The following is a 19,092-nucleotide window of genomic DNA, read 5'->3' as shown; positions in this document are numbered from 1 at the left end:
TGCATTTGACTATACACCACTCAGGCTATCCATTTAAAACAATAATTCATTAAAAAGTTGATTTCTATTTAAAATATATGTTTAGGGATATATATATATCGTTTTTTATAATCAAACTATGTCTGTTTAAGCTGAGAAACCTTGAGTTTCACGCTCGTTAGCCAAATTCATTGCGTTCTGTAACTTGACTTGGCGGTCTTGGTCAAGTGATCCGTTTGCAGATGTCGCGGCGGCCGGATTGGTAGCTTGGAAGATGGTGAGACGATGCTTGAATCTGACAAAGACGTCGATAGAGTCTAATGGTGACTCGAAAGTCAATTCCTCTTCGAGATCCTCGTCATCATCGTCATAATCGTCTTCTCCAAGTTCAGCACCCATGCCCTTGCCTTTCTGCTGCTGCTCTCCAGCCAATCTCTGTGCTTCAGCAGCCAAGACTTCGAGGTACTCGTTGTCCTCATCCACGATGTCACCCTCGTCATCTCCACCATCAACATCATCAGCTGCAAAATCGAAGTCTTCCTCTTCGTCATCTTGGAATTCACCTGCTCTCTCTTTAAGCTCGTCGCGCTCATTGATAGCTTGAGGGAGCTGCTCAACTATGTCTAACAATGCTGCAAACAGTGCTGGCCAACCTGATTGGACTGAAGGTGGTGTTTGCTCTACTGTCAGTTGCATAAGTGAGCAAACACCGACGACAACCAATTTCTTGTCGTGTACTCTGCTAAAGAGATTGATGTTTGACATCCATGTTGTGAAGAATGTAGCAGTGGCACCAGCCTGCTCGAGAATGGATAAGGTGATGACTGGGTTGTATATGATCGAGTTAATAATAGTCTCGAGGAGGTGGAGACGAAGTGACTTTGTACGTGTGATCTTTGGATCGAGTTGTTTCATAGCTGTTCCGATAATGAGTGGGAGTGCCTTTATTGCAGTCAGTAAGTGAACAGATCTAAATCGTAATCCAAACCTACATCATCAACTTGACCTGGCAAGTGAAGGAGAACAGATTCAATCAATTGAGAAGCAACAAGTCTGTCTTGTTCGCCAAGCTGTTCTGATTCCATGGCGGTAGCATATATGTCAACCGCCATCTGTCTATATGTAGGATTTTGCGCGAACACAGGAGATCCGTAGCTTATAAAGTTATCCAATGATGGCAACATTTCAGAGAGATAGTCGACACCTGAGCCTTTGAACGATTGGTACAAAGCCTCAAAGACAGGCCAAAGATCGTCAGGGATGGCTCTCATGAAGAAAGTTAAGCAATCGATGAGCTCGAATACTTCATCATACAATTCGATGAACTCATTCTGAACAGTGAAAACAACCAAGTGTGTAGAAATGGATGAGATTTCCTTCAAGATAGATTGACTGTTCTCTAAAGATCTGACTAATTGCTGGAGTGTCTTCATGGCACCCATAGCCGCCATCACCTTGTCTTCTCCGGCGTCGACATATTGGTCAATTTCACCTTGAGGAGCTGCTTCTCTGATGTTGAGCTGCTCAGTCATGATTCTCATATACGTTTCACCGAGATGTCTTGAGACATCTACAGCAAATGGAATCAACTCATCACCGAAATCGTCAACAATTCTCTCCATCGTTTGGCTAAGTATATCGAGATCGATTTCGTCAGATAATTTTAAGAGATCTTGAACAATCTTTGCGATACTTGGTGCCATCGCAGCCTTGACTTCAGGGTGTTGGATCTGTTCTGTTAATGCCAATGCAGCTAAAACCCTGACTGGTAATTGACTATCCGATAAAGCGTTCACTACAGCTCTGAAGTGAGCTTCAAGGTTAGACTTATTACTCCACTTGATATCCCAAGTTTCGTACTTCTGAACCATCTCGCAAGCAATCAGTCTCATGAATGCAAATTCGGAGCTAAATTCTGGAAGAACGTGGTTAACAAAGACTGATTCCATCATTCCACCGAATTTCTTTGAGCTCATTACGATAGGCGCAAGGGCAATCAGGATGGACAAAGCACCATATTTTTCCTGAGGAGTCTTGCTAGAGGTAAGAACGCTGTTGACAAAGTGCAAGACATCTTCAAAGGTAGATTTTGTTCTATTTCTCGTAAGTGCCAACAAGAATGTGGTTGCAGCTGCAGATGGGCTGTTGAAGTTTTCCAAAGGATCGACAGAAGTTCTGATGAACTCGACAGGATCATCCTCAAACTGCTCCGCCTGAGCCTGATTAAAGATAACTTGAGGGAAGACAAATTCTGCAACGATTTGCGTTACGTGTGGTTTGAGTAATGACCATGTGGACTTAGGTTTGATGCATTCACATAGGTAGTCGAAGATAAAGTACTTCGACTTGCTAGACAGCCAGAGACCTTGAGTTCGATTCTTTTCGATTATAGAGAGGTATGACTTGAGGATTTCAGGTGCGAAGTTGTTGACAAAGGTATTGGCGAATGGTTTGTACTCTTGTGAGCGTGAGGAGAGCTGAGATGGGCTTCCAAATCTAGAAAAGAGTCTGTTGAGACAATAGAAAGCGTGTTTTTTTGCCTTGGACCAAGGGCTACGTTCACGCTCCTCCTCATCTTCAGGCAAAAGCTCAACTGGAATCTCCTTGTTAATTGCGGATAAGAAAAGAGAGCCCCAGACGACAATAGATTGCTGCTGGTGTTCGCTGAGGTCGTGTTGAATAGAAGCCTTGTAGATCTTGAAAATGATGTGCAACATTGATCCAGCGTCGGCTGAGTCTTGGGCTAAGACATTCTTACCAGTTTCAACGAGAATAGGGAACGTTCTTGAAACTATTTCCTTCATGTACTCCTTCTTTGTAGTCCTGAACCTCCACGCCTTGAGAATTTCATGGAGGGCGAGCTCACCAGCAAACTGTTCGCGTGCATCGTGGGAGACGAGGAGCTGGAGAACAATCTCAAGGAATTGAGGCCAGTGATCGGGGACGTCCGAGCTCACAATTGTGCCGATAATGTGAGCGATTTGTACTCTAACAGCTGAGCTGGTTGAAGCGACCAAGACTTGCAGGATGTTTTGCTTGATTGACATTTTGTCAGTCTGTGAGATAACGGTTTGGTTAGGACGGGAACGTGCTGCATCCATGTCCCAGCTTCTAGAGATGCGATTTTTGAGGTAGACAGCGCAAGATTGCTTTACAGCGCTGTTCAGAGAATTAAAAGGGTGTCTTCAGAAAAACATTAAAACCCACAGATCATCTCCTTCCGCGATGATTTGAAGAGTTGCAGTCGGGAAACCTTCTTCAGCTTCCAAGCTACGGAGCTGGAGCTCAGAGCTTTTACGAACGTTTACATCCGGAGAATAAGTGGACTGGAAGAGTTGCTGGAGCTGTGCGGCGTCCATGTTGTGATGGTTTGAAAGGAAGACACGGACATGAGTAGATTCCAAAGTGCGAAAATATTGAGGAAGGGGGAAATGGAGGCCTGAGAACATTTTATCGTAGAGCCGCATGTAGATTGAGTTTCTCTATCTTTTGGAATGTGTGTTCGGCATATGTCCATTTCGGAATGAGGCTGAGAAGTCGAAGAGGAGGTAACGCGATGAGAATAGCCGTTGTACTAATACATATCGCTGTGCAGCTTGAGGTTAAATACTGCTATACGTAAACAAGCAGGTACAAGCACTTGAGGATATCTCACACGCGAAGGTAAAACATTTGAAAGTCTGAAGCGTTTACGTATTCGTTTAGTGCGAGCCTTTTGAATTGTAATAAAAGGGGTGTTTCTCTGTGCAATTGGGTGTTATGAAAATCTAAGGAAATATATCATGGTTTTGTTATCTAAGATGTCATTTTATGGGAAGCTTATTCCCTTAATGTGCCATCCTTTTTCAATGTCAAAACAAGTAGCAGGTTTTAGATGAAACTTCCCTGAAAATTTTAGCCTCTTGGTAGACAATGAGATGAGGATTGAAAACCTATAATTCTAACTTTTTCAAGAAGTTGACGCAATATTTTCCGGTATTCTGAAATTGTAATTGCCCTCGTAACCTTGTTACGTGAAATCACTTAAAACATCCGTGGAGATGACAGATTGAGCCCATATTGAATTGCAGAATAGACTATCATCAACTCATAAGCCAACTGCAAATACTCACAACGTCTATTGATAAGAATTGGCATATTTAGATTGAATTTTACATAAATTTGAAAACAACAAAGACTCTACTAATATTCAAACTAGCTGTGGTATTCCCTTAAGCACCCTTTGAAACCTTGTCCATGACTGTGGGGCTGAAGTCAGCTTTGGTTTTATTTGCTTATGAGTAAACCCACCGGTATCGAAAGCGCATTCAGTGGAATCTGTACATTGAATGTCGAAATGGATGCCATTCAACTTACTTCTAAGGGCATCCTTTGATGAAGCGTACATCATCTTTGGTTTAACTTTGGCAGTATCTGGAGCCCTGAATCCATCGAAATTAGCGGAATCAAAAGCTAATCAACTAAAAACCCACCAAGCATAAAAGAGAATCTTATTACGAGTACCTTCATCACCCTTTGTGAATTGGAAATCATAAACAGCCCAACGTGGCTCGTTTTCAGGGAGATCGTTCAAAAACTCATCGTAGTTGTCAGAGTTGGATGTCTTTTCACAAACAATCGCAGTAGAGTCATCCGAGATCTTAAGTATCATGTACTTGTGCTTTTTGCCCAATTTGAGATCTTGGAATGTGGTTAAGCACTCATCTGCGACTGGTACACCTGATGACTATCACAGTGTCAACGAGATTTATCACGCGTATTAAAGCCCTTACCATTTTGATTTATACTGTATAAGGTAAAGCTATCGTTAGGAGTCAGTTCAACGTCAAGTAATATCTTTGAGCCAAAAATAAAAAATAAATTAAAATATAAAGTCGTGTACAGGATTCAAAGAATATAAAAAATAAATAATAGGTCTTTACATCTCTTCAATTGCATTCTCAATATCGAACACGTCATTTGAATCATTGAACAATTTTCGTTTAGATGGACTGTCGTTGAAATTAGATGGTGTCATAATAATCGAATGCTCTGCAGACGAGCTTGAGTAGTTAAGCGGTGGTGGTATCGAGGACGACGTGGACATGGCATTGATGAACGCGTGCGATGTCTGAAACTGGGGTGTAAGTTTGACTGGTGATTGATGTTCAACACCTAGATGAATTCGTGAGACCAGGTAAACCTATAAATACTCCAAACTCACCAAAAGTTGGAGATGAAAACATATTCTGATGTCTCCATTGGTCATCAGTCATATCATCCAACGCTAAACGTGGTGTTATACCTAAACCACTGCTCAGCTTGGATTTTCTTGTTGATTGCATCAAGTTAGCTGGTGTGGCCATCGTCGGTGATGGTAAGTGGCTTTCATTGAATGAGACAGGTGGTGATGGCTGTAAACCAAAGAACAAATTATTAGCATTCCTAGCATACGGTAAACCATGAATGAACCTGTCATGATAGGTTGCCGTTGGAGCGAGTTCAGGCGTTTTTGGAGATAACTTATGCTTCTTTGTCTTTGATAGGGTCATTTCGGATCTAGCTTTGCGCAGTTGTCGGCGTTTACGTATAAGGGCTGATTTAGCGTCATGATTGACTTTTAATTTGTCATTAGGTCCTTCTTCATCGTCGGACATGTAGTTTACCAGAAATTGCGGTGTAGCTGGAGGAGCGAGTGATGTTGCTGGTGCTCCTACTGGAGAAAAGCTATGATTATGATAAAGGGGAGGTCTCTCCATGTTACGAACGAGCATTCTTCCTTTGCCTTTAACGAATTGAGGCTCCAAGTTGCTCGTGTGGGAGTTTGTATGCGTGTGAGAGCGTGAAGGACTGTGACTATAAAGATTCTGTGGTGTAGCCACGGCTGCCATCGAGGCGGCGGTCGAAGTGGATGGCCTGGACATATCGTCGTCTAATTCAAGCGGAGGGAGCAAAGATTTCGTGGGAGTTGACTGAGTCTTTCTCTGTGACCACCAAGAGCTACGCTTTGTGTACTTTCTCTTTGGCTTGGGCGTTGTACAGTGGAGGCTAGTGCTAGTAGATGATGGCTGTAATCTTCAAACAGGATGAGGAAATGAGGAATGTTACTAAAATGGAAATCAGTCTAAACTCACTCCTGCTTTACAACTCTAAAATTATCAGTTATTCTTAATTGCTGTTGCTGTGACTGTGGCTGTGGTCCCATTCGCCGTCTCTTTGATCGTCGTTCGGGTTGAAAGAATTTACATGAATTGTTCATCCAAAAACTTGTTATAGTCATACACGTATCCTTCTTCGCCATCTTCCTCAATCACTGGCAGCTGCGTCTTGAGGCTTTCCATCGTCTGTCCCCCCAACGCTGATAGCTTGATATCCACTTCCGTCACGTATGGCTGTTTAATAAAGTGAGCTAGGCGCATTGCTTCGTCTACACACCCACTTTGTTCCCAGACACCCCTTCAAATGCCTCTCTCACTTGATCCTTGTCCGTGCTGTCCTCCATTATCTCCACCATGTACCTCACAAACTCCCTGAAACTGACATATCCATCCAGTTCACTCTCCTTTGCTAGCATATCGTGTATCTCTACCATTTCATCCTCCTGACATCGATTGTTAGCTCACTTGACCGCCTTTTTATAATCTGACACACTGGATACGTAATACCAAGACTTGCGAGTGCTGCTCCAAATTCCCCATATGAAAGGCAATTACTGTCATCTCTATCAAAGTACCTGAATGTGCTTTCTTTTGTGGATTGCATTGCGTAAGAATGTGATCATAAGAGTTCCTGACGACATCGACGTACCAAACTCTTCAAGCTTATCGGGTGTCACATTGCTTGCCTCTCTAGAAACGATCTTATGGTGTCATTAGATGTTGCAACGCTTTTAATAAGCAAAGTACACTCACCTGGTTCTCGAGGAACGCAAACTTGTTCTTCAAATTAAGCTGCACTAGCTCAAACTCAAATTCAAGATCATCGAAAGAAAAGATGGTATAGTCATTCTCTTCGATGTTTGCTTCCAAACAATCCCTCTCCAATAGGTACAAACCGCCGTGAAGCTGTTGAGCCAGTGGTTCCATTTTTGCTTGAAGTTCCTTTACTATTGTGAGCTGTGACTAAGGTGTTGTGAGCATTATTAGCAGCATTTTCAATAAAGCACAAAACTCACTTCTAATTTACCGTCCAGCTCACCGATAGCAACAGTGATCCGAGACAAGGACCTCTCGAAAGAATTAGCTACTTGTGCAAACGACCTGCGCAAAAGCTCTTTGATATCTCTGATACGAGCATTGATAGCTCTTGATCTGTTTGCTTCAGCTTCAGCCATCATCGCCCATTTCTCGTCAAGATCCTAGAAAGCAGTGATGTGAGCAAAACCCAACTTTGAAAGTCACAACCCACAACTAAACGCACCCCGACTGGAGGGTCGTACGGACGAAGTTTATAAGTCTTTAATTTTGTCTGAATGTTGCCAAACAATGCGGTACAGTCAGCCTTCTCAGAAACATAAGTTCTCTTTGTTGTCTTTTTGTGTTCTGCTAGTTGGCCACTCTGGAGCTTGACATCTGCATAGCTGTCTGCAGGCGGAGAGCTCCCCCACTCAATTTTTAACTGCTCGAGCGACCACAACAAAGCTCTGACCTTGACTTCGTACCGATTGGATGCCTGCCATACACTAGCCATGACGTCAGCAAATGCTGCTACGCGTCTGGCATTCGTCTCTTGACGATCCATTGATGAGAAGGCGTGGAAATACGATGCGACATATGTCATGGTTGAACGCTCGTCTGGTCGTGTGCACAGATCCTCGACATCCAATAGTTGCTGTGGTGAGGTGCTTAGTGGGGAGATAAACATAGCACAGATTAACTCACTGGTATGCCTAGGTGCTGCTCCGCGATGTCGAATGCGAGTTTCGTGTTACTGAACCTATCAACGGGATCTAGGGCGTGATAATCGAGAAGATCGGGTCTGTGACAGTGTATCAAAGCACACAATGCAAAGCCATCCACCCAGCTGCTTGTAAAATTCTCCACGTTTACATCTTGATATGGCGCTGTCTTTCTTTGACACCAAAGCAGCAATCCTTCCTTTGCTTGGAGACCTTCCTCACTAGAAACACGTTTTAGTTGTGCTGCTAACAGAAACCAAGACCCACCTAATCTCTGCAATAGTAAATCTCAAAATCAATGTCCAAATCATGCCCAAAATTAGCTTCAAATTCTGATCCATTATGTCTGAAGTTGTGAAAATTGTGAGGATGGGTAAGTTGTAACGAAAACACAGAGACGTACCTTCCGGACCAATATTCGTCAAGACGATCCCTCGCGACCTTATAAAGTCGAGTGCTTTGGTGACGTTCTCGGCTTTCTGTACGCGCATACGAGGGTTGACGTTGTATCTACCAAGGTTCACGTCACCTGCGGCTCTGCTTAGTGGGTTTTTCACACTTCAACGCCGCGTACCCATTATCTCCATAAGTTGAATCAGTCTAACGCCATTGCTCAGATCTCGAGCGAGATCAGTCATTGGCTCAATACTGCAAGCTTCCAGTTTGGTATTGAGCCATTTCATGAAAGCTGTGGGGTATCAGGTAACTGGGAAATCCACTGAAAACGGACACGGACTTTTAGCTTGGACAGTCTCCCACTGCCTTTCCTCGGAATGGGAATGAGAACGCGAATTTGATCTGGAGTGTCCAAATCCCCTTGATCTTTCTATAACGCTGGTCATAACACGTCGTTCTACGCGTCTAAGTGGTGGAAAAGGAAGTCATCAAAACACAGCGGAATTAAAGATAAGTAGGAATATTAAAACTAAAAATGTAAATCTAGCTGGTTATATTACATGATACTCAAATCAGTCCTTTCTCTTTCATCTTCTGCACAACGTCGTCCACGCTGTCGACCTTCTGACCACCGGTGCGCTGGGCAGGCTCAGCCACCTTGACAGTCTCGAGTCTGTTCTTCAAATCGAATGGAAGCTCTGTCTCTTTGACGCTCTCAATTGGCTTCTTCTTAGCCTTCATGATATTTGGCAGTGAGGCGTAGCGTGGCTCATTCAATCTGAGATCTGTAGTAACTATCATTGGGAGGTTACCCTGGACTGTTTCCAATCCACCGTCGATTTCTCTTGTGACTGTTGCCTTTCCATCTGCAATTTGCAGTGATGACGCAAATGTAGCCTGACCGCAGTCGAGCAAACCAGCGAGCATTTGACCCGTGGCGTTCTCATCGCCATCTATAGCCTGCTTGCCCATCAAAACCAATTCAAATTTGTCCCTATTGATAAAGTGTTTGAGAGTCTTTGCGACTTGCAATGGCTCTACGTTGTGCTGGTCACCGACTTGTACGTGAATTGCCTTATCTGCGCCCATTGCGAGTGCTGTACGCAGAGTATCCTGTGCTTTCTGTGGCCCGACAGTGATAGCGGTGATGGAGTCAACGAGGTCTTTATTCTTCTCCCTCAGCCTTATAGCTTCCTCTACGGCGATCTCGTCGAAAGGATTCATCGAGTGCTTGACTGTGTTGTCCACGCCTGCCACGAGCATGTCAGCCAGCCCACCACAGCACTCGAATCACCCACCTTTTCCATCTGGATTAACGCGCACTTTCACAGCGTAGTCTATGCAGCGCTTTATTGGTACTAATACGTTGATGTCAACTCTGCTGCTCGCTCTGAGTAGATTGGCTCTAGTGGGAAACATGGTGGCACGGTTGAAAGGGCCATTCAATATGTAATCCTAAAAGAGCGCCTAATTTGGCGTTTTATCAGACTTCTGGGACTTATCAATTATTATACAAGTCATTCCAACGCTTCCAACACAACGCTATCACCAAATGAGGCCTTCTCTGCTCAGGCTCAACGAAATTTCAAAGGCAGCAAGCTATTGTAAGAATAATGTGAGGAGATTTGACTACTCCGCCCATCTCTGTGGCTATTTCTACCCCAGATACGCACAAGATGATTACTTTGCTTTAAAAGCCTGGAATATTGAGCTGGCGACGATCAAGTGGGTTTCAATACGTAATTTAAGTCCACAAATAACCATACGCCCCCAGAGACAGCACAAGTAAAGACATGATTGCTGCTATGAGAATGCAATTCTGGAAAGACGCTATTAACAACATCTACAAAGGCAAGATGACAAAGGAGCCAACAGCCACAGCTCTCTTCGAGTCTGTGCAGAGGTACGAACTCCCCAGGCAGTCCTTCATCAACGTTATCGAGGGAAGGGAGCGTGAGTTAAGTATTGAAACTCCAAGGGACCTTCAAGGCCTCGGGACAGTATTGGAGTTGACGCAATCTTCTCTTTTGCATCTCCAGCTGGAACTGCTTCTGCCTCAGCTGACGGAAATCGACGAGCTCGAGAAAGAAAACTATCAAATAGCATTGAGCCACATTGGCAAGAGTATAGGGCTCTCTACGCTGCTCAGGGCACTCCCTTATCATGCCGCCAAAGGTAGACTGGTTATACCTTCGGATATCACGGCTAATCATGGCGTTGTGGAGGAAGAAGTCCTGCGCAAACTAGATAAAATAGATGGGGAATCTGCGAACAGACTCTCTGATGCCACATTCGAATTCGCAACTGAAGCAAATGACCAATTGATCGCTGCTCGAAGTCTACTCAAAGGCGGGATAAGGAAGCAGCTCATGCCGGTGTTTCTTAGTGCCGTGCCTCCACAGTCATACCTCAATCGATTGGAGAAATACGACTTCAATCCATTCAACGTGCATCTCCAGCAGAAATACTGGAAGCTGCCTTGGGAGATTTACAAGTCATACAAGACACACACATTCTAATTACTAGGCAGTATTGTAGTTTATAAACAGGTAATTAATAGCATTCTTACTAGACAAATTCTGATGGCTGTAGTGCACTCTGGCTGGCGCAGAAGAACCACGGTGCAGGGGCGTATAGCCATTCTATTACATAATATTGTACGATGTATCTTACACCCAATCACATCTCGCCAACAGCCACTGCAGAAATACCAAACTTCCCTTGATCTCAAACTCCCAAGATGCTCCCGTTACGCAGATCGCTGTTAAGCAGCAGAGTTAGCAGTAGGAGGCTGCTATCCACTTCCATCAGGCTCTACCAAGATCCACTCAAGCAGCCACCGGCTCCATTTGATGCTTTCTCCACGTCTGGGCTCGATCACGCTTACCTCGAAGCTGCCTACGGTTCGTGGAGGCAAGACGGCAATTCTGTGCATCCGTCATTCGCCACCTACTTCGAAGCTTTAGAGAATGGCGTGGACCCTTCTGAGGCTTTTGTGCCTCCACCAAAATTGGCGGGTGCTCTGGCTGAATCTGCCGGTTCTCCCAAGCATACCGATTTAGGCGATCACTTGAAGGTGGGTTGAGAATCCACAGCACAGCCTTTCTTATGCCCAACCACAGGCTCAACTTCTTGTCCGCGCCTACCAAGTCCGTGGTCACCACCTCGCTAGCTTAGACCCACTCAATCTCACCCAAACTGATAGAACCAATATGGCCCCAGCTGAGCTTAAGATTGAGAACTACGGCTGGTCTGAACGTGATTTGGATCGCCAGATTAGCTTGGGCCCTGGTATTCTCCCTCGTTTCGCTATCGACGGACGGAACAAAATGTCTTTGCGCGAAATCATCAACACTTGCGAGCAAATCTACTGCGGTCCAGTTGGTATTCAATACATTCACATACCAGACAAAGATCAATGTGATTGGATGCGTAAGAGAGTTGAAATTCCTCACCCTTGGAGATACAATATTGAAGAGAAGAGCAACATTCTCGACAGACTCTTGTGGTCGACCAGCTGGGAACAATTTATTGCTGCCAAATTCCCTAATGAAAAGCGTTTCGGTTTGGAGGGTGCTGAGTCTCTCATTCCAGGTATGAAGGCTCTCATTGATAGAGCTGTCGATCACGGCACGAAACACATCACCATCGGTATGCCTCACCGTGGTCGTCTTAACGTTCTCTCCAACGTCATCAGAAAGCCTTCTGAAGCCATATTTAACGAATTCACTGGTGCAAACGATGACACTCAGTCTGGCGGTGGTGACGTCAAGTACCACTTGGGTGCCAACTACACTCGTCCTACACCATCAGGAAAGAAAGTCAACTTGTCTCTCGTAGCCAATCCATCTCACTTGGAGGCTGAGAACCCAATTGTCTTAGGTAAGACTCGTGCTCTGCAACACATAGAAGGCGATGAAGGTAAGGGTGATTCTTCACTCGGGTTACTTTTGCACGGTGACGGTGCTTTCGCCGCTCAAGGTATCGTTTACGAGACCCTTGGTATGGTCAACTTGCCTAACTATGGTACTGGTGGTACCATCCACGTTGTTGTCAACAACCAAGTTGCTTTCACTACTGATCCGCAAGACTCTCGTTCCACTGCCTACCCAACAGATATCGCTAAGTCTATTGATGCGCCAATTTTCCACTGCAACGGTGACAACGCTGAAGCAATCACTTTCGTGTTCCAATTAGCTGCAGACTTTAGAGCCAAGTTTAAGAAGGATGTTGTAATTAATCAGGTCTGCTACAGAAAGCACGGTCACAACGAATCAGACCAACCTTCGTTCACTCAGCCAGTCATGTACGAGGCTATCGCCAAGCAACCAACTGCTCTCTCAAAGTACGTCAAGCAACTTCAACAAGAAGAAGCTTTCACCGAGACGCAAATGGAAGAGCATCGTAAGGCAGTCTGGTCAAAGCTCGAGGGTGCATTTAACAACGCCACCAATTACAAACCTCATGGTCGTGAATGGTTGAGTTCATCTTGGGAGGGTTTCCCCTCACCTGATGATCTCGCTGCCAGAGTGCTCCCAACAGCAGCCACGGGCGTGAAGCAAGAGACATTAGAGAACATTGGCAAAGTTATCTCAACTTTCCCAGATGGATTTACACCACACAAGAACTTGGCCAGAATTATCAACAATCGCGGTAAGATGGTTATGGAAGGAAAGGGTATTGATTGGTCAACTGCCGAGTCATTAGCTCTTGGTTCATTAGCACTTGAGAAGATACACGTCAGATTATCTGGACAGGATGTCGAAAGAGGTACCTTCTCACAGAGACACGCTATACTGGTTGACCAGGAGAATGAGTCACTGTACATGCCTCTAAACCATCTTGGTAGCAGACAGGCGGGAGTTGTCGTCTGTAACTCATCACTCTCTGAATTTGGTGCTCTTGGTTACGAACTTGGTTACTCACTTGTGTCACCAGACAACTTGACCATTTGGGAGGCACAGTTTGGTGATTTCGCTAACAACGCTCAGTGTATTATCGATCAATTCATTGCATCGGGTGAGCGTAAGTGGCTTCAGCGTAGTGGTTTAGTTATGTCGCTTCCTCACGGTTACGATGGACAAGGACCAGAGCACTCAAGTGGTAGAATAGAAAGATTCTTGCAGTTGGCTGATGACAGTCCATTTAAGGTACCAACAGAGGAGGAAATGGCTCGTCAGCATCAAGACTGTAACATCCAGGTTGTCTACCCAACCACGCCAGCGAACTACGTGGGTAAATATTGTTAATCATACGCCTAAGCTGACCTCGATTAGTTCCACGTTCTTAGACGTCAAGTCCACAGAGACTTCCGTAAACCACTCATTCTCTTCTTCAGCAAATCGCTTCTCCGTCATCCTATGGCGCGTTCAGAATTGAGTGAAATGACTGGTCAGACTCAATTTGAGAGATATCTGCCAGAAAATCATGAAAAGATGGTCGAGCCTGAGAAAGTACGCAAGCATATATTGTGTTCAGGACAAGTGTACCACACACTCTACAAGGAGAGGGAAGAAAGACAAGCTTATGATGTAGCGATTTCAAGAGTAGAGCAAATCTCACCATTCCCATATGACTTGATTGGAGAGCACTTGGATAAATACCCTAATGCTGAAATAACTTGGTGTCAGGAAGAGCCATTGAACAATGGAGCGTGGTCATATGTTTCACAAAGATTGCTTACGTTGGTGAAGCAAACGAAGCATCACTCGGAACGCTGGCCACAGTATGTGGGTAGAGATCCATCTAGCTCGGTAGCGACAGGATCCAAGGCAGTGCATTTGGCTGAAATACAGAAGATACTGGACGGTGCATTTTCAACTGAGCCAGGAAACACAAGATTTGCTGCTTCATGGTGAGAAGAAGGAGTGGGTTAATGATATAAATCTTTCTTGCATGTAAATATAAATAATTAAATGGAATTTTACAAGTAATTGAGGTATTTGGTGGATTGGTGGATCAGCTCGGATCAGCAGCGGGGAGAGTGACTTTTACCAAGGCAGAAGGCTAGAAGGATAGCCATGCGTATAAGGATATACAGACGACAAGCAAATATAAATCACGTGTACCCAACCTAAATCCAAATTTGGCAGGTGAAATACATCGCGTCGTTTTCAGACCGTCTCCATCATATCAAAAACGTGAAGGATCCACGACGAGGTAGAAAATCTACCAACAAAAATGTACAAGCCATCACCACCAGCCAGTCCATCACCTACACCGCGTTCGCACACGTCGCACAGTCGACAATCATCGCTCACATCGCCTGGACAGCAGACGATCCAGTTTGCAGAGGAAGAGAGAGACAGGATGAGAGCTGAGCAGAGTTTGCGCCACCAGCTCGAAGGATTCACATTACAAGACGTGGATTATGACGAATACGACGATTACTCGCTCGAGTACGGTCGCAACGACTACGAATACACGCCGTCGAAAGGCTCAGAGGGACATCCCACAGGTGACACGCCTCTGAAAGGGATAGTGAATGGCAGTACACCAGCACCGACGACATCCTCACGCGCACTCCTCAGTAAAGAGCTAGACAGACTAATAAGCAACAAGCCAGTCAATCCATCGCCATTTAACCCATCACGCTTCGGTGGTAGCACGTATGAGGAGCCTAACCATAGCAGGACTATGGATGGTGCTCGCTTGCCTGATATCACAGGTCTCACTTATGCAACTGCGTCGCCGGATAAGGCAGGCGATACACACAAATTGCTGTCTTCAAAACGCACTAAATTGGGCAGAGAGGATGAGCAAGTAATCCTCAGCAGTATAAATAACCTCGAACATAAATTGGGCGCACTCAATGCGGAGAACGCCCAGACGAGACAACGCGCACAGGAATTGGAGGAGGAGTTGATATCAGCCAGACGAGAAGCGGCGCGCGCGAAAAAAGAGAGTGCACACGAAATTGAACAGCATTGGCAGGCGAGGTATGCGGCTTTGGCTGAGGAGAAGAGAGCACTGGAGGAGATGGCCAAGACACTGCGCAGCTTAGTGGAAAACCTCAAGAGCGATCTCAACACACAGGCCCAAGTAATCAACGAACTGAAGAGCGACGGCAGCGCAAACGAAGCGAAACTCGTCGATAAAGATAGGGAAATCGGTTGGCTTAACGGACAAGTCACCAAACTCAACAAGGATGTCGACGGGTTGTGGAGAGCGCTCAACGAGGGTAAGGAGAAGGAAGAAGAGAGGTCACGGAAAGAGATAGAAGCATTTAGGGAGAGAGACGCACTTAGGGAGAGAGAAGCTCTGCGTGAGAGAGAGGCTTTTGAGCAGAGAGAAGCACAGCGTGAAAGAGAGGTACTTCAGAAAGAAGCGATCCGCGAAAGAGAAGCACTTGAGGAGAAAGAAAGACAAAAAGAGAAAGAGAAAGAAAAAGAGAAAGAAAAAGAGAAAGAAAGAAAGAATTGAGGAGAAAGAAAGACAAAAAGAGAAAGAGAAAGAAAAAGAGAAAGAAAGTCAGGCTTTGCACAAATTGCACAACTCGTACGAGAAAGGGACAGATGAAGCACCACCTAAACTCGTCCTCAGGCCATTCGGCGCTCATCTCCGCTCTGATCCAGCACCAGGCTCTTTCTTTTCGCCAACAAGAGACAGAGCAGCACGTTCGCATCCATCCACAGAGACAACAGAGCATAGTAAAGAGAGGAGAAGAGAAGAGTTTGATAGGAGTAAAAAGGAGAAGGAGGTGGCTGGAATGTATGTCGACGAAAACTCAACAACAGCCACACCCAAGACATCGAAACGTGGATCAAAAGACAAGGTGGGGATGTATTGGTCATTACCTGCGTCTACATCGAAGTCTGCAAGACGGACGTCCGGCGTAGCACCACCACCAACGCCGGTTGAGCAGAAAGTGGGCGATGATGGCTTCGTCGAAGGCTTGATTGAGCGTATAGGGAAGAGCTCTTCGGGTTGGGAAAGCAAGGTACCGCCACAAACGGTATTGGCAAGAGTAGTTCGAGAGTTGGAAGATGACTTTGCACACTACAAGGGAATATACGGAGAAATGTCAGAGCAATTCAAAGTGCTTGACCCAGCATCAAATGCACCAAAGAGGAGAGTGCTGACGCAGCATTTACATCAAGTGATAAGTGTGCTTGAGTCAAAGGTAGGTCATAGGAAATAACGCGGGCTCAGGGCTCAAGGCTCACATGACAAAACAGGCAGATCAAATATCTTCTTTATATCAATTATTAAAGTATGGAGATAAATCAGTAAGCAAGACGCCGTCAAAGAAGGTGTCGTCAGCGGGAGTGACTAGTAAGAGTTGAATAGGCTGAGAATATGTAGCCTAGAGTTGCTTGTATAGCGTTTTGTATAATAGATTGCGTTTTTACTTAATAAATTAATTTTCAAAATTGCCGTGTATAGTTAATTACGCATGACGTATGATGACCACGAACAATCAACAGAAACGACGGAATCAACAGAATCACAGAATGAGTGACATCAAAGCCCAAGAAGATCAATTGAAATCAAAGTTTGGACAATTGAAGCCGAAGAAGGGCGCACCGGGTGCATTGCTAGGTTGGTTAACTGATAACGAGGAGTGTGCACACAATTTAAAAATACACAGGCGCAAACAAAGGCAGACAATACTTTGATAGTGGTGATTATGCAATGGAGCAAGCAGGCGTAAAGACATCATCACAGCCAGTTGGTACGGCTATACCCAAACCAGAAACGTGAGTTTGTGTCTAGTTATATTCAAAATGATTCATATAAACTAAAATAGCATTCCTCACTCTTCCCCCGCTTCAAATTCGAATAATTTGTCTTCTTCACCAAATCAAGGACAGCTGCCTAGGGAAAGGAGAGGATCTGGAGAAGTTTGAATGAAATGGAGATAGAATTTGAATATGTTGTACGAAATGAAGAATAAATTATATTTGTATCTTGATTTACGCGTTTCATACGCGTCTTCTTAGACGACATTCATCGAGAAGTCAACAATGACATCCACCAATAGCCACAGCCACAGCATATCCAAGCTATTCAATACCTCAGATGAAAACTTAAGCCTTGAATTACTTTCCACCTGCAAAATACACAATCTACCGCCAGAAGAACTTTACTTTAAGTGGGAATCATTTATATTAAATAACAGCATCGACAAGAATCTTAATGTTTCAAATTTACGCAATTTTAAGCTTCAATTGAGATCTGAGGCTGCACAGAGTACTCCGGTGAAGAATCATTCACTCAATTTGAAAAAGAGGGTCAATCAGCAATCAACGCCGCTGAAATCCACTCAGTCCAATCAATCCCCACTCACCCCTTCTAATCACTCCAACGATAGCACTCCAAAGCCCACACATAACCACTTTGCACTACGCAAGAACCCAGACCTTATCGTCAATACCTTCAATGGTCACCTCAATCTCGCTCCAAAGTACTCCGGCTTAGAACCACGCGTCAACCTCATGTCTGCTGTCTCCTTAAACAAATTCAAGTATAGATACATGTTCGAGAAGCTCTCTGAGCGCTCAGCCGTACTTGATGAGCGTATCGATTATTTCGCGAACAGAGTGAAAGACCTCTTCAAAGGTGAACCTAATTTCGAAATTGGTGACCCAAGTATAGTTAATATGGTATGTTTCATCCTCAGAATCTCCCTAACTAACCCCACCTCAAGTCACAAAGAATCTGTATCGGAAGAATTTGCAAAGAAAGTGACATAACAAAGCTCAGCGACGATAGTGTCATTCTCGAAACTTCAAAGACCTTAGGCAGCGGCGCTAGAATACCTTTACGCTTCTCAAACGAGTGCAAAGTAAGAGGTGTACCTAAAGGCAGTAAGGGCATTCGCTTGTTCCCTGGTCGCATAATCGGTGTTTTGGGCTCTAATAGAGGCGCAGGATACTTTGGTGTCGAAGAAATATTCACCGTATGTCTAATGAAATACTCTTTGTTTTGCTAACATACAGCGTAGATGCCGCCATTGAGTGCTGTAAAGACTCATTCAACTGAGCTATTAGAAATGCAGCACTCCACGGACTCTTTGGGCTCTTCTCCAATGTCAGTAATGGTTGCTACAGGTCCTTTCACAATAGACAACAACCTCAATTACGAGCCATTTGACGCTCTGATGAGTCAAGTTGAAAAGAGACAACCGGATGTTCTCGTTTTGGTACGTAAAAGACCTTCGCAATACTTTACTCGTCTGATTATAGCATTAGCTTGGTCCGTTCATTGATTCGAACCACCCAATGATTCAGGCAGGCCAGATCGACTTACTTCCGGAGGATTTGTTTAGAATGCGTATTGGAAACAGACTCACTAGAGCGTTAGAAGTGGCTGCAGGTTGTACGGCAGTGTTGATACCGAGTGTGAGAGATCTTATCACTCCATATGTCGTATATCCGCAAAACTCATTACCTCGCAATAACCTCGGTCTACCACCAAAACAGGTATGTCTCGCTCCATTACCTTTCATCTGACTGACAAGTTTGAAAGAGATGTAAATGCGTCACAAATCCGGCTTCGTTCCATGTCAACGAGGTCTTGTTTGGTATATCAAACGTCGATAACTTGATGCATCTACGCAATCAGGAGTTTTTCAAAACTCTCAAAGAAGCTGATCAAGAAGACGACGCTGTTCAAGACAGTAATCCAAGGGACAACATGATGAGTTTGTGTCGCGATATAATTGACCAGCAAAGTTATTATCCTATGTTCCCGCCACCAAAAGAGATGTCGCACGAGCTTAATTTGGATGTATCGCACCTTGAACTTGCATCATTTCCCAATGGAAAGACTGGCGAAGAAGATGAGGAGAAGGTGATACCCGATATACTGATATTACCAAGTATGCTTAAGCATTTCAT

General features: G+C 44.6%; 8 protein-coding genes across 8 annotated transcripts; 4 read left to right on the top strand and 4 right to left on the bottom strand.

Annotated features, from left to right (window-relative positions):
* Positions 1–126: 126 nt before the first annotated feature.
* On the bottom strand, positions 127–3,338 carry J056_001926 (putative importin; the record flags this gene model as incomplete). The annotated part of the gene is made up of 3 exons (XM_009271554.1): positions 127–921; positions 972–3,138; positions 3,187–3,338. The coding sequence occupies 3 exons, from the start codon at positions 3,336–3,338 to the stop codon at positions 127–129; spliced, it is 3,114 nt and encodes a 1,037-aa protein (XP_009269829.1).
* An 852-nt stretch (positions 3,339–4,190) lies between these two features.
* On the bottom strand, positions 4,191–6,163 carry J056_001925 (Cofilin; the record flags this gene model as incomplete). Its single annotated transcript, XM_009271553.1, has 7 exons — positions 4,191–4,219; positions 4,270–4,400; positions 4,452–4,698; positions 4,752–4,780; positions 4,902–5,133; positions 5,183–6,033; positions 6,093–6,163. The coding sequence occupies 7 exons, from the start codon at positions 6,161–6,163 to the stop codon at positions 4,191–4,193; spliced, it is 1,590 nt and encodes a 529-aa protein (XP_009269828.1).
* A 37-nt stretch (positions 6,164–6,200) lies between these two features.
* J056_001924 (Alpha-actinin-like protein 1) lies at positions 6,201–8,697 on the bottom strand (the record flags this gene model as incomplete). Its single annotated transcript, XM_009271552.1, has 12 exons — positions 6,201–6,350; positions 6,398–6,559; positions 6,610–6,704; positions 6,766–6,817; positions 6,870–7,079; positions 7,133–7,315; positions 7,366–7,788; positions 7,839–8,076; positions 8,123–8,201; positions 8,259–8,384; positions 8,430–8,543; positions 8,592–8,697. The coding sequence occupies 12 exons, from the start codon at positions 8,695–8,697 to the stop codon at positions 6,201–6,203; spliced, it is 1,938 nt and encodes a 645-aa protein (XP_009269827.1).
* A 121-nt stretch (positions 8,698–8,818) lies between these two features.
* Positions 8,819–9,670, bottom strand: J056_001923 (Electron transfer flavoprotein subunit beta; the record flags this gene model as incomplete). Its single annotated transcript, XM_009271551.1, has 2 exons — positions 8,819–9,501; positions 9,550–9,670. The coding sequence occupies 2 exons, from the start codon at positions 9,668–9,670 to the stop codon at positions 8,819–8,821; spliced, it is 804 nt and encodes a 267-aa protein (XP_009269826.1).
* A 133-nt stretch (positions 9,671–9,803) lies between these two features.
* J056_001922 (uncharacterized protein) lies at positions 9,804–14,109 on the top strand (the record flags this gene model as incomplete). Its single annotated transcript, XM_009271550.1, has 5 exons — positions 9,804–9,976; positions 10,026–10,698; positions 10,992–11,327; positions 11,374–13,482; positions 13,528–14,109. The coding sequence occupies 5 exons, from the start codon at positions 9,804–9,806 to the stop codon at positions 14,107–14,109; spliced, it is 3,873 nt and encodes a 1,290-aa protein (XP_009269825.1).
* A 322-nt stretch (positions 14,110–14,431) lies between these two features.
* J056_001921 (uncharacterized protein) lies at positions 14,432–16,536 on the top strand (the record flags this gene model as incomplete). Its single annotated transcript, XM_009271549.1, has 3 exons — positions 14,432–15,562; positions 15,612–16,373; positions 16,429–16,536. 3 exons carry the CDS (start codon positions 14,432–14,434, stop codon positions 16,534–16,536), a joined length of 2,001 nt encoding a protein of 666 aa, XP_009269824.1.
* A 168-nt stretch (positions 16,537–16,704) lies between these two features.
* J056_001920 (uncharacterized protein) lies at positions 16,705–17,100 on the top strand (the record flags this gene model as incomplete). Its single annotated transcript, XM_009271548.1, has 3 exons — positions 16,705–16,792; positions 16,842–16,950; positions 17,001–17,100. 3 exons carry the CDS (start codon positions 16,705–16,707, stop codon positions 17,098–17,100), a joined length of 297 nt encoding a protein of 98 aa, XP_009269823.1.
* Positions 17,101–17,217: 117 nt separating this feature from the next.
* On the top strand, positions 17,218–19,083 carry J056_001919 (DNA polymerase alpha subunit B; the record flags this gene model as incomplete). The annotated part of the gene is made up of 6 exons (XM_009271547.1): positions 17,218–17,856; positions 17,901–18,152; positions 18,198–18,395; positions 18,445–18,675; positions 18,722–19,045; positions 19,075–19,083. 6 exons carry the CDS (start codon positions 17,218–17,220, stop codon positions 19,081–19,083), a joined length of 1,653 nt encoding a protein of 550 aa, XP_009269822.1.
* Positions 19,084–19,092: the final 9 nt, after the last annotated feature.

This window comes from Wallemia ichthyophaga (genome assembly GCF_000400465.1).
Source record: "Wallemia ichthyophaga EXF-994 unplaced genomic scaffold scaffold19, whole genome shotgun sequence".
NCBI lineage: Eukaryota > Fungi > Basidiomycota > Wallemiomycetes > Wallemiales > Wallemiaceae > Wallemia > Wallemia ichthyophaga.
This window is presented reverse-complemented; position numbering and strand designations above follow the sequence as displayed.